We start from the raw sequence: 12,355 nt of genomic DNA, 5'->3' as shown, positions 1-12,355 counted from the left end.
AAAGTGCCAACAGCCTGAGTGCTTCTGACTCCACGTCATATGGGAATCAAAGTCATGACGACCTGTTGCGTATGATCTTCAACAGCAAGGTACGACTGCTGCACGCCAAGTGATACGGTAGCGGGGATGAAACGCCTGACATGTCAAGCAGGTCATAAATATGGTCCACTGACATGGGCCTGGCTGGCCGTATCTACGCTCAGTTAACACGGGCCAAGCTGGCCAAGGGGAACGACAGAATGCTCTAGTACGGGTATCATTCAGGAATCGAAGTGCAACGTCCCAAGCTCCTGGGCGACGTCCCGCGTGGCTATGGAGCGGAGGGAAAGAAGATCAGCTGCGGAGCAGTAAGAAAACGGGGATAAGCATACATTGGCAAGCACCTTTGATGAGGGCCATTCCTTCCAGTTGCCCGTTCTCGACCTCGTGTCCAAGGCTGATGATCGCCTGGTGGCGTTTGATCGCAAGTGGCTGTAAGAAGACGTTATTTACTTAGAGAATGTAATAATGGTTTCTTGGTGCTGAGGGACAGACTATGAGTTCTTCCTGTGCTTCAGCAATCGCAGCTGTTATTTTGCGCTTCTTGTCTTCCAGAATCGCGTATTGTTTGAGGAAATCCTGATGAAGGGCATCCCTTCGATTGCGTATCAGTGTTGAGCAGACAGCGGTATATACGCCCTGATAGGACGTCCTACATATCGTTCATGACGTTGGCGATTTCGGTTTCCTTGTTCTGGAGCTGTTTGAAAGGTAAAGATGAGAGGTGATGTATATCAAGAATACGAACAGCAAGGTGGAGTTCCTTTTGCGTTGTCTGTATTATCTTATTGTCGCGTCCCCTCAACTTCTTCTCCCATGTCGCTGGCAAGCGCATATGGTCAGGTATAACAAACGCTATAATCTTCAACACACCTTTGAACTCTGCTGCGATGAGGGCGAACGTTCTTATAGCCACGTTGTCAGCGTGGTGGGTAGCATTAAATATCACGAGAATTACTCCTCGTTGTGGTCATCACTGGTGCCTTGCGAGTCCTTGAGGTCTATGTCTCCCTCGTCTCCTGATAACGATTGAGAAGGGGGTTTAACTGATGACACGCGTCTTTCGGGCATCTTGGATAACAACTGTTGGGCGCGTCTATCTGGTCAATCGGAGTCGTTCTAAACTTGACGCGCGTCTGTGGCTAACTCATCACGCGATCACGTGATGACATATACGCGTCACGCGGTCACGTCTTCCCAGCGGAGTAAAGTACGTAGTTAATTCTCTCTTTAATTTTTGTGCCAAAATGCAGCGGTGACACCGATGCGTCGCGGGAAACCGTCATCACGCGCGAGAGTTTGAAACAGTAAGCTGATTCAAATTGTCGCGTTCTTTTCACAGCGTCAGGTCTGAGACGTCAAGTGAAGAACTCGATTCAACGGCTCCGAGGATGGGTATTCTTTGATCCCAAGTATTTCACGTGAAAAACTTTCATCCCCGTATGAGGCAGATCGGCACCAAATGTGGGGTAGTTTGTGTTTATGTATGCCCAGGGGATGACGCTCGAGTAGCTATAGCTGGCCAGTGAGATCATCCGTTATTTAACCAGGTACGTGGCAAGTGTGTTTTCGTGCAATTGACCCTAAGGAGGTCTTACGTAAGGTCAGCTCGTCGGTATGTGTTGCCGCATTCGGCGAGTGCCGTTGCTGTACTACGTTCAGGTGAAATGTTAACTAATAGCTTATGGAAATCTACCTTCAGCTATACTAGGTTATACATTATAACTCAAAGTGCTATGCAATATAATTTCGTATAGGTACCGGCCCTGCAAATTATATGTAATATTTAACTTTGATGGAGACAGGAGTACTAGTACTAAGTAGTATAAAAGTATTACACTGCCCGTGACTTGCATTAGTACTGAATAGACACACGTTGGAAGTACCCTAGTGCTGCGGCGCACTGAACCATCGCCCTGGATCGCCCCTTAAATTCTGGAGCATGTACGATCCTACATTCCGTTTCAAAATCTTGACTCAGACACGTTCCAAACTGCAGACCGATTGTATTGTGCCTGTAGTCAGACAGTCAGAATGCACCGTGTAAATTTAAGCGTTTGAGAACGGCACGGTCACGGAGTTTAAAAGACCAGTGCCAGTCAGGGGGCTGCGTTCCGGGTATTTAAATTTTTCACGTGGAGTCCTGGATAAGTGACTTAACAAAATGCTGCGCAAAGTCATGCATTATTATTATGAAACCACTAGTGCCAGTGTAGCGGTGGTCGAGCGCCTGATACAGACCCTAGCTCCTCTTGTCACTCAGTCTGCATAATGTGCCATCGTGGTACAATGATGACACTCCTCGGGGGCATCAATGGTTCAACCGAAAGACTTCCCAGTATCTCCCTTGGAACGATAGTGGAGAGCATAACCTTGTACCACGGCATCCAAGCTAAGACATCCCTGCCCTCTTCAAAATTACGACTGGGCTCGATAACGTGTGGAAAAAGAACGACATAACATTGATCCCTCAAATCTGTTATGTTGGCGAACCTGTGGCGCGATGAGATGCGACATGTGGCGAGGTGCACACGGGTGGGGGTAGCGGTCTTCGTGGGAAGGGGTAGTACTCGCAGAATACGTAGGAGCAAATCACACGATAACGTTGGTGCGGCGGGTGGCGCGGATGAGAGATTTTGTTTGAGCTGTAGACACCAAAGGGTATAGTCGGTCTTTGTGCCTGAGATCATGTGTTGCGCACGCGCTGCCATTCCACCACTGTTATGCCATCGCGTTTCAATATCAACCGACCAATGATCTCGCAAGATGCGCACGTACCGCACAAACTTCCCTTTAGCGCTCTTGTTTTTGCGTGGGCTGAGTCCAATACCGCGCTGTATCTCACGTTCGAATGGAGTGACAAAGTTGTGTCCGTGCTGTTGGAGAAAAAGCGAGAGCAGCTCAGCACCTGCACCGTCCTTTGTGGGATTTATCGCAAAAGATGAGATGGGCTTCAAGTTAGTCAATGGTTGCTTTTCAGCAAACGAGGCAAAATTAGGTGGAGCAAGAGGCTTCAAGGCGATCGCTTTAGAAGTCGGCTGAGGCCTCGGAGGTGGCTTGAGAATCGATAAAGGTTTGGAAGACGATGCATTTGATGGGGCGCTGATTACAAACGAAGGTGGCTTGAGAGGTTGAAGAGGTTTAAGAGGTGCGGAATGTGGTTTTGGATGGGATATAGGAGGAAGATGCACAGATGCTGATTCCGAAGGGGCAATGGTGAGGCGCACGTGAGACGGATCTGCCCCTGCATTGCTCGCAGTGATAAATGGGTTCGGTCGTTTGCGATTGCCAGCTGGGCGAACCGATGTCTCCTTCTCCTTTCCCTTCCCCTTCAAGTTAGCCTCGCGTCCAAGTGAAGTGTCACCAAAGTCGGGGAGTGCGGCAGGTTGCGGTCGCTCTCGAACACGACTCGAATCCTTCGACTTTTCTTGCTTGTCATCATGAACCTTTGTTGATGGCCCGGCCTTGGGTGAACCAAAAGAAGACACGAAAGGCGGAGGAGGTTTGTACGCGGGTTTCGAGATATTCTTCGTTACCTGGAAGCCGTCAGGTCCTTGTAGGCGAGGCCTTTTGGCTGGTCGATTACTGGACTGCTGCCGGACGTGCCGATCAGTATTTGGAAACAAAAGAAAGTACATGTGCGACTGACCTCCATATTCGCCTCAGGCTGGGCAGTGTGCAAGTTTTTGTCAAGTGATATCATAGGAGTCACATGTTGCTTAATATTATGATTGGTCATCTCCGCCGTGCGTGCTTGTCGCTTTAATTACTGCTCATCATTCTCGAACTTAAGGTGCCTTCGTGGAGCCCTTTTGTATTGTTTGCATCAACTCAAATAGTGGTCCAGTAAGTAGTTCACTTTCACGACGAAGCTGACAACTATTGAAATTTAAATATAGCCGAGAAGCCTTGATCATCCTCGCCAACTATGTAGGGTACCGGCGGGTAAAAGTCTTATGCCAAACTACACCCGTACCTTGTCAACGTACATTAATGTCTCTGTCCAAACTGCCGCGCCGAGTTCTCGTGTCAGTGCATCACTTGCCAATAATTTAAATCCAAATGCACGCATCATATCAGGTGTGCCGCGTTCAACTCAATCGTTGCCTAATTATACACTCAGGACCATCATGGCAATTTCAATATGCCACCCAACAGTGGAGCATCTTTGATAGCAGCCAGCTCATCCAAGCGTCTGGCATTTCGACGGAAATCAATGCTATGTTCAATAAAGGCGAATTCTAAATATTGTAAGTTATCAAACATTGTAATTTCCTGTTCGAGAAGCCATCAGACGCCCAGGTCGAGAGGAGTCAATGTGGCCACTGTACTGTGATGTAACTAATGAATATACGTCTTTAGGATGAATTGAAATTAGAAGCGAGAAGACCGCACAGTGTTTTTATAGATTCAGAATTCAAATTCGAGCTGCGTACAGCATGGCACGAAGCAGAGCTGTACAGTCTGGGGAGATCCCGAAAGGAGACATGCAGTCATTCTGGTCTACGTATCATGCGGTGAACGGCAGGCCACATTAACTTAGTAAGTCATAAAAGGCTTGGTACTTGGCCCCAGTGGGTCTAACTAAATGGTAGTCGAAGTGCCTTTTCAAGCACATCACATGGGCCAAGTTAAAAGTCACCTCGTGACAACTTAAACGTGATCACAATGTCTAGACACCGGTGACCATATGGTAGACCTCTTTATTCTCAACCATCATGGATCTTTCAGACGAGGATAAGAGGGAGATCGGTCAGGTGCGCCGAAAGCCGCTCTCAGATCGGACTAAATCCTGAGGACCACTGCAGCACTTCGTTTTTGGATTCCATGGATACGAGGTCAGCGATGACGCAAAGGAACTCATCAATAAGTATCATGTTGGGTATGCAACAGCGCATATGGATGTACCCTATGCTCACGAGTTATCGTAATCAGGAACATTATCCTCATGAAACGGAATGTGCAAAGTGAGACGCAATGTTTGTTGAAATATTCACATTATGCGAATCATGATTTCCCCAGGTGTGAAGCAGGTGCATGCGCTTGTTCAATCTTTGCAGCAGTGCGCAAGAGATGCTGGACACGTGCATCCGCTGATGATTGGGATTGATCAAGAGAATGGTACATTTCTCAGCGTCCGCTTTCACGTCAGGCTAATGCTATGATTACAGGTCTTGTATCTGCGTTCAGCTCGACTGCAAAGCATCAGGCCGGTACACAGTTGTAAGTCGCGTCTCGTTGACCCTCTTTTGTCTCATTACTTTCCAGCCCAGGAGCTATGGCAATCGCTGCTACCGGTGATCCCGAATATGCTAGAAGTTGTTCAGCGGCTTCAGCTCGCGAGATGAAAGCTGTTGGCATTAATTGGTCCTATTCTCCGGTAGGAGACGTGAATTCTGACCCACGGAACCCAGTCATTGGTAAGTATCAAGTACTTCGGTACTCGACGGTGTCTTGACCTGTGTGCTCTTTCCTTGAGGTGTACGCTCTTTTGGAGATGGTGAGACCCAAGCTGTTTAATTGCTTGGAGAACTTTTGCTAAGCTTCGGTGATTAGACCCCACAGAGGTTGCGCGATTTGCGAAGGCGGTTGGTGATGGCCTCACACAAGGTGGTGTCGCACCGTCTGCGAAACATTTCCCAGGACACGGTGATACAAACATTGACTCGCATCTTGGTCTCCCCATCATCAACAAAAGTCGTGCCGAGTTGGATGAAACCGAGTTGAAACCTTTCAAAGAACTTGTCAACGCTGACGTCGCCAGCATCATGACGGGGCATATGGTCATCCAGGCCTTGACTGGTGACAATAAGACTCCAGCCTCCCTTTCACGGGCTGTGACTACGACTTTATTGCGGGAGGAGCTGCATTTTGAAGGGGTAGTCGTGACGGATTGTCTGGAGATGAATGCGGTGAAGGAGAGACAGGGAGGCGTACCGCGTGGTGCTGTGGAAGCGTTAGCGGCGGGTGCAGATGTGGTTATGATTTGCCATACTATGGCATTCCATAGGGGAGCGATGGAGGCAACCTACGAAGCAGTACAGAAGGGTGAGCTGCATATGGACGAGCTGAGGAAAAGCGGAGAAAGGATTACTGCATTGAAACGGAAATTCGCTGGGACATGGGATGACGTGCTCGGAAATCCATTTGACGAGAAGGCCATGAATGCGTTGCAGGTGATGAACAAGGAACTGAGCGAGGAAGCATACGCAAAATCTATCGCGCTTGTTTCTGGATCTCTTCCTGTGTTTTCGTCGGGCAAGATTGTGGTGATGACACCCGTCGTGGAAAGCCTTAATGCAGCGGTGGATGATGCGGAAGGTGTGCAACGCACCGGGAAAGGTCACGTCCGGAACACGGCGGCGCCTTACTACATGTCTTTCGCGGAGTCCGTGCGACGCCGCGCTGCAGATGTCGAACATTTGGTTTACGCAGCTGATTTTGACTGCAAAAGAGATTTCGGCGAGGGTCTCATATTCGTCACACGTAACGCGGATCGTAGTGCTTGGCAACTGGATGTCTTGGAGAACGTCAGGATGCAGGCCAGTGGGGTATCGATTGTGGTCCTGGCGAGCTGCACGCCATATGAATTATTTTCTGGGAGAGTCTTGGGTGTGCAAGCATGCGTGGCAAGCTTCGAGTACACTAGTGAGGCGCTGGAAGCTGCTGCTAGTGTTATTTTCAACGAGATCACTCCGGTCGGGGAGTCGCCTGTTAGCATTTGAAGACAATACTAAACTTGGCTACCAGCATTATATATGCCAAGCTGATGTTAGGATCGCTGATTCTTATCTTGTGATTCAGAGATATGGCGCTATCTGTGAATATTAATATTATTTACAAAAATGTAGTCATCAAAACGCCAGTGTGATTTACGTAAGCTACTAGCGGTCATTCAAGTACTCATCCACATCCTCCCAACGAAGAAACTTTTTGGACGCGACAAAGCGAAGCAGCAAAGGGGAATTTCGCACAGAGATTTTGATTTGTTATTGACGATGTGGGTCTTGATCTTTATCTTATTGTTGGCTCATCTGTCATAATTTGAATTATCACTGACCCGAACTTTGACCCGAACTCCAATGTACATGTATAGGACGCACCTGCGCCTACTACACTTGGTGCACTGAAGTCCATCTGGAGCGTCTCATGCGACAATCACACCCGCATCATGTTCAATTCTTTTTCACAGGGACAGGGCAGAGAAATAGGAGAGGAAGAATTTCTGGGATGAGATCATCAGGGACAGGGACGAAGACGAGGAGCGCGGACAAAGGGCCTGAAACTCGTGAGAAGGAGAAGGAATGGCAGAACGACAAAGAGAGGCGAGAGCGGCTTTGCCTTTGACGCGAGAAAGAGGAAGATAATCTCGCGGACCTGACACGCATGATTGGTGCGTCGCTTCCGCCGATGCCGTGTCTTTGATGTGCGGGGATTTACCATACCGGCGTAGGGTACCTTACGGCTACCTCATCGGAGTTCATGCTTGAGGTCTGCGGCGTCTGCTACTGAAGCGAATGCCAAGGAGATATGAGCACCCTCCGGAGGGAATTCAAGTGCGTTTCATAGCCAAACCCCGCTTTCTATACCATTGTCAGGGTATCTGGCATACAGATATGCAGAGCCAAAACTCAATCATCGGGGTAAAGACCGTTGCTTTGTCCTTATCTCTCACCTTCGCAAACGCCTACTCGTCCGTTCTTCGTCCAATTTGCATTGGTTTGCACAATTATGGACAATAATATTCCGCAACGCGCCCGATATCTTTCTAACTCAGATCAGCTCCCGTAAATTTATCAACAAGCTCAAGAACAAGTTCTGTCGTCGGGGAACGAAGTCTCCGCCTTCATAACCAATTCACGTACGTGTTCATCGATATTAGTCTGCTAAATTTATCATCAATTATCCCCATTTACTGAACATCTTGCGCAACTTATCTCCTAGATCTGCTGCTTATTCTACAACCCCTTTTTTAAACTCACCTCCACCGATTCTGAGCGCTGAACCATATCTTCATCCGAACCTGGGTTCTTTTCGCGACACTGACCCGACCTATTGGCGGCCCTTCTTGATAGGTCCTTACCCCTCGCTCTAATCTGAACTATCGCCTTCCTCGCTTAAAGCTCGCAACCATGATAAGGATGGTTTCCGTACCCTATGGATGCGATCGAAACCTGCTGATAAGCTTGACATGGTGATTCCGTTCGACACCGAGGATGCTATGTTTAACCCCTGTATAGTTACTACGTGTCCACTGTCAGCTTTTGTGGTTTGTGGTTTATGATGGTACCTATCTTCTGTTCGCTGTTTCCCGATGGCACCTTGTAGCGAGTAGCGGAAGAATCTCCACCAGCGCGCGCGATGTCATCCATCCCGAAGAAGGCATTCAGCGCTATTCCAGGAATGCAAAATCGCGAGAGCAATTGCGACCGTCCTTAGCGAGATGCTTCCATACAGGAAACCGGAAGACAGAAAGGAGCCCAATATCGGTGCGTGTGATTTCTCAGTTAACCCTGATCTCCATTCTGTTAGTTTACCACACCACCTTTGCGTGGCAGCATCATGACTCTCCTGCCCCCATGCTGTTGGTATCAATTTAATTGATCTATAGGAAGTGCCACGGGTCGCAAGAACTCATATATACCCAAATTCCATGGACATGAAGGAAATGGACGTATGAAATCGCAGTCTGACATCCAATTCAGTTCTCCGTCGTGTAAAGATTACCATGGCATGGGTGCTAAATTCTATAATGCAGAGGGGGAGGAACATGCTTTAGAGAAGCAGCTTTTGGTGCGTTGCCTGACGAAAAACTGTCCTTGGTGTTGAGAATGTATAGGAGCGGTCGCTGTTGAGATTAGTAGGAGGGATGTGAAGATGGACCGAAGAGTAAGTGTTATTTTTCTTTGCGCCAGTCATTCTGTCTTCCGTGTACTGTCAATTTGTTATTATGTTTTCTCCCCTGTTCCTGCTGACTGACAAAGACTGATATTTGGTACAGTACATCGAAAATGACTACCTCGGACAATCTCACCATGATTATGGAGATGGCTCCTTGCGTACGCCATCCCCAATACCATCACTATTCATCAAGGACAAAGCCATGTACAGGTCGAACCCAGTCGATGGTATCATGAAGTTGCAGTCATTCTGCGAAACTGCGCGTAACAAGAGCTATCGCTAAGTGAGGAGTGATGCGTATTGCATTGACAAGAATGACAACCTCGAGTTCCAAAAATCACTGATTCCATGTTTATTTGGTATCGCCACTTGGCACTCACGACCGTCTACGTTCCGGCTTCTTTCAAGTCGTCACGCTCAGAACAATTCAGTTTCATACCCGTCTGTCCGTAGAGTTTGTGCTATGCCATGTTGTCGACGTTAATCATCTGCGCGGATAATTTTGACTACAGAAAGGTATTTGACCACCATTCATCGCTGCCACCACTTTCTGTACGATTTTTATTCTGTGCGTGACAGTGCAGTGTAGAGCAAGTCAGGTTTGGCTACCGGCCTTTTAAATAACTTTACTCCTTAGGTTTGTTCAACGCATAACAATTCTGTCTTCCAATTGTATACTCGGTTAGTCAGAAAGTTGCAACATAGCCTAGAATCGGAGGAGCCGGTCCGAAAAATGTGCTGTTGTAGTTGATCTGGCACAGTAGTAGTGCAGTATTCCCGCCAGGGGCTCAGAAAAGGTTGATGTTACACATCCTGGAATTTAGGTTCACCAGTGTTAGATGTTCATCGAGCTGTGCTACTGGCTGTACCAAAGGCTCTTTGAGCACTGAGCAGTCCCCATCGTCAGCGGAGCAGCTTGGTGCATCAAAATGGCTCGCAAGCCACTCGCGTCTCCTGCGTACATGGCCAGCATAGCTGCTCCTCGTCTTGTTTGCCTGGAGGTGTGTTTCAATTCCAAGTTCCTTGCATTTCAGGATGTCAGCCAAAGCTGACTTCGGGGTAGCTGATTCTTTCCTCCGCCTTGGCTTCTTTTGAATGACGTCCGATGCCCCCTTCTTTGATCGTGTCATGAGGGTGGTAAAACACAAGACAGTGGTAATTGGTGGGACAGTTCCGAAATTTCAGAGGGTATGATGTCACTTCGTGTTTTAAAATTCACTTGGCTCTTAATTTTGATTGACCCGTACTGTCGTAACACATAGACAAGCATCACATTGAATTTCAACTACATACTGAGCACAAGAGTGAGTACCGCGTGATTGTGGTGCCCAGCGAGCCCCGATGGAAGATGCAATAAGCATCAGGACCGTGGTCATCAACGAAGGGGTAGAAAAAACTAAGGATACCATCTGCCAAATCAAACACTTCACATACAGAGGAACACGTTCGTATAGTCTAGCCTGACGACTCTTGACGACGAATGAAGACGAACGAAGTTACCCGCCCCGCAGATTAGCAAATGTGGCAAGATTATCACGCACAACTTCAATTGGAGAATTCCATTCAACCTCTGGGCGACCTTTTGGAAGACCACCTTGGCGGTTGGGCAGTAAGCGCATCAGGATGAAGAGGTGTTCAAATGGTCCGTTAGGCAGCAGGCGGATGATCATGCCGAGAGGGATGGATACGTGGATACGAAGCCAAAGGCGACCGAATTCACCGAATTGAATATCTGAGCAAAAACGAACGCATTGAAGACGAGCGTCTGTACAATGGTGTCATTGCCCGACATCTCGGCAAAGCCCAGGATCTAGGTGCCAAGGAAGTGGAATAGTAGGGTGACAGTGATCTGGTAGACGGATTACAACAAGATCTGTGTGTACATGTTCACAGTGAAAAGTGGTGCTGTCTGCTTATCAGGTGTCCAGTTGAGTAACGCCAACGATGCAGGGTCCGTGGCAAGTGCAAGCGCAGTGAATGTGTCCATGATGATATTGATCCACAACAGCTGAACAGCTGACAGCGCCAATCTCTCAGAACTAGAAGCGATGGCGGTCACGGAAGTGATCACCACAGCAGTAATGTTGGTGGAGATCTGGAACTGTAGGAATTTCCAAATTGCGTCGTTCATGCAACGACTCCACATGATTGCCTTGACGATGGAAGAGAAGTTGTCGTCCATCAGAATGATGTTGGACGCCTGTTTGGTTGCTTCTGTCCCTGCTATGCCCATGGAGAATCCTACGTGCGCTGTTTTGAGAGCAGGTCCGTCATTTGGACTATCGCCAGTGACGGCAACGATCTCCCCGAGTGCATAAAGCTTCTCCACCAGTATCTTCTTGTCTTCAGGGGACGAACGAGCGAGGACCTGGAGCCGTGGATCGATCTCAAGCATCTGCAATTCGTCAAGCTGGCGAAAGACGGGTCCTTCCATGATGATGCTGCCAGCCATGTATATACTGCACTGCGTAGCGATTGAACATACAGGCCTCGACTGCTGTTGCTGAACAGATTGACTGTTCCGAACCCTGTGAACTTTGCCGTGACGCGACTGCCATCTCTGCATTGTGTTATGAACGCTCTCAAGGAAAAATACAGGAAAGATGACATACCCAACATCGCTGAAGTAGAGTACGAACGTGGGCATAATGTCTCCTCTGTTCACGAAGCCTGGAGATGGGCAATACAAACCGACTGCTATTTCTTGGATAGTCCCAGTGTGGTTCGGGGCCTGCAGGATGCCAGAGGTTCCCGCCTGAGGGGGCTACACGAGGTATTCATCGGTGGTCGAGATGAAAATCAACGGAAGCCAGACTTACAGAGACATGATAGACATCGTTGGCTTCTGTTCTCGCTGTTCTGCATTATGGCTTGTATTGGTGCTAGCAATTTCGGAGTAGATGAGAGTCGCTCACATTGATATTGACGGAGGTCGCAGCGCTGATGACCTTCCCACTCTCGACCTGGGCTCTGGAGAAAGCAAGCCTATACAATATATAAGCGACTTTCAAGACTATTGATCTTGTCGATCATCTTACTGGGCCGTGTAGGTCGCGGTAGCCCAGTATGGACCTGGAAAGAGGGCTCATATGTAAGTCGGCAATTTGGCAGCAAGAGAATAGGAACACCCATCCGACGTCCAGGTGGGGATTCCAGGCGAGCATGATCGTGACCTCCTTGCCGAGGCCGTTGCTGCGAAACGTTGGGTGAAAAAATTGTGCAAAGCGAGATCACGGACATCACGACTGGAAGATCAAATTTCTGACGAAGGGTCGGTGACATTGTTTCGGATTGTTAAAACACAAAGTGTACTAGTAGCTGAGATTGAGTGTGGATTGAAGAGCTCGAGTAGAGTTTCAGCAAGCAGGCTTTTATCTTGACGTTCTGGAGGTGGGCAGGTCTTACTGCTAGTCTT

At 48.3% G+C, this 12,355-nt stretch overlaps 5 protein-coding genes across 5 annotated transcripts; 1 reads left to right on the top strand and 4 right to left on the bottom strand.

The window, feature by feature from the left end:
* Positions 1-260: 260 nt before the first annotated feature.
* F5147DRAFT_761213 (uncharacterized protein) lies at positions 261-1,145 on the bottom strand (the record flags this gene model as incomplete). Its single annotated transcript, XM_041440518.1, has 7 exons — positions 998-1,145; positions 913-944; positions 788-861; positions 696-739; positions 535-634; positions 372-471; positions 261-337 (listed from the first exon to the last, which is right to left on the bottom strand). The coding sequence occupies exons 1-7, from the start codon at positions 1,108-1,110 to the stop codon at positions 261-263; spliced, it is 540 nt and encodes a 179-aa protein (XP_041292428.1). The 5' UTR covers positions 1,111-1,145.
* Positions 1,146-2,204: 1,059 nt separating this feature from the next.
* F5147DRAFT_696730 (uncharacterized protein) lies at positions 2,205-3,722 on the bottom strand. The gene is made up of 3 exons (XM_041437466.1): positions 3,689-3,722; positions 2,818-3,632; positions 2,205-2,757 (listed from the first exon to the last, which is right to left on the bottom strand). The coding sequence occupies exons 1-3, from the start codon at positions 3,692-3,694 to the stop codon at positions 2,295-2,297; spliced, it is 1,284 nt and encodes a 427-aa protein (XP_041292427.1). The 5' UTR covers positions 3,695-3,722; the 3' UTR covers positions 2,205-2,294.
* A 788-nt stretch (positions 3,723-4,510) lies between these two features.
* F5147DRAFT_200900 (glycoside hydrolase superfamily) lies at positions 4,511-6,852 on the top strand. The gene is made up of 9 exons (XM_041428555.1): positions 4,511-4,581; positions 4,635-4,796; positions 4,848-4,921; positions 4,975-5,006; positions 5,062-5,160; positions 5,211-5,262; positions 5,308-5,459; positions 5,519-5,539; positions 5,596-6,852. Exons 2-9 carry the CDS (start codon positions 4,758-4,760, stop codon positions 6,762-6,764), a joined length of 1,638 nt encoding a protein of 545 aa, XP_041292426.1. The 5' UTR covers positions 4,511-4,581; positions 4,635-4,757; the 3' UTR covers positions 6,765-6,852.
* A 3,424-nt stretch (positions 6,853-10,276) lies between these two features.
* On the bottom strand, positions 10,277-10,677 carry F5147DRAFT_696721 (uncharacterized protein). Its single transcript, XM_041437465.1, has one exon. It carries the CDS (start codon positions 10,608-10,610, stop codon positions 10,437-10,439), a length of 174 nt encoding a protein of 57 aa, XP_041292425.1. The 5' UTR covers positions 10,611-10,677; the 3' UTR covers positions 10,277-10,436.
* Positions 10,678-10,801: 124 nt separating this feature from the next.
* On the bottom strand, positions 10,802-11,789 carry F5147DRAFT_636444 (HAD-like domain-containing protein; the record flags this gene model as incomplete). The annotated part of the gene is made up of 3 exons (XM_041432913.1): positions 11,759-11,789; positions 11,553-11,703; positions 10,802-11,500 (listed from the first exon to the last, which is right to left on the bottom strand). Exon 3 carries the CDS (start codon positions 11,390-11,392, stop codon positions 10,802-10,804), a length of 591 nt encoding a protein of 196 aa, XP_041292424.1. The 5' UTR covers positions 11,393-11,500; positions 11,553-11,703; positions 11,759-11,789.
* Positions 11,790-12,355: the final 566 nt, after the last annotated feature.

The sequence above is a fragment of the Suillus discolor genome, assembly GCF_016758755.1.
Source record: "Suillus discolor strain FC423 chromosome Unknown F5147scaffold_30, whole genome shotgun sequence".
NCBI classification, from domain to species: Eukaryota; Fungi; Basidiomycota; class Agaricomycetes; order Boletales; family Suillaceae; genus Suillus; species Suillus discolor.
Note: the sequence above shows the minus strand (reverse complement) of the source record. Positions and strands in the feature narration are given on the sequence as shown.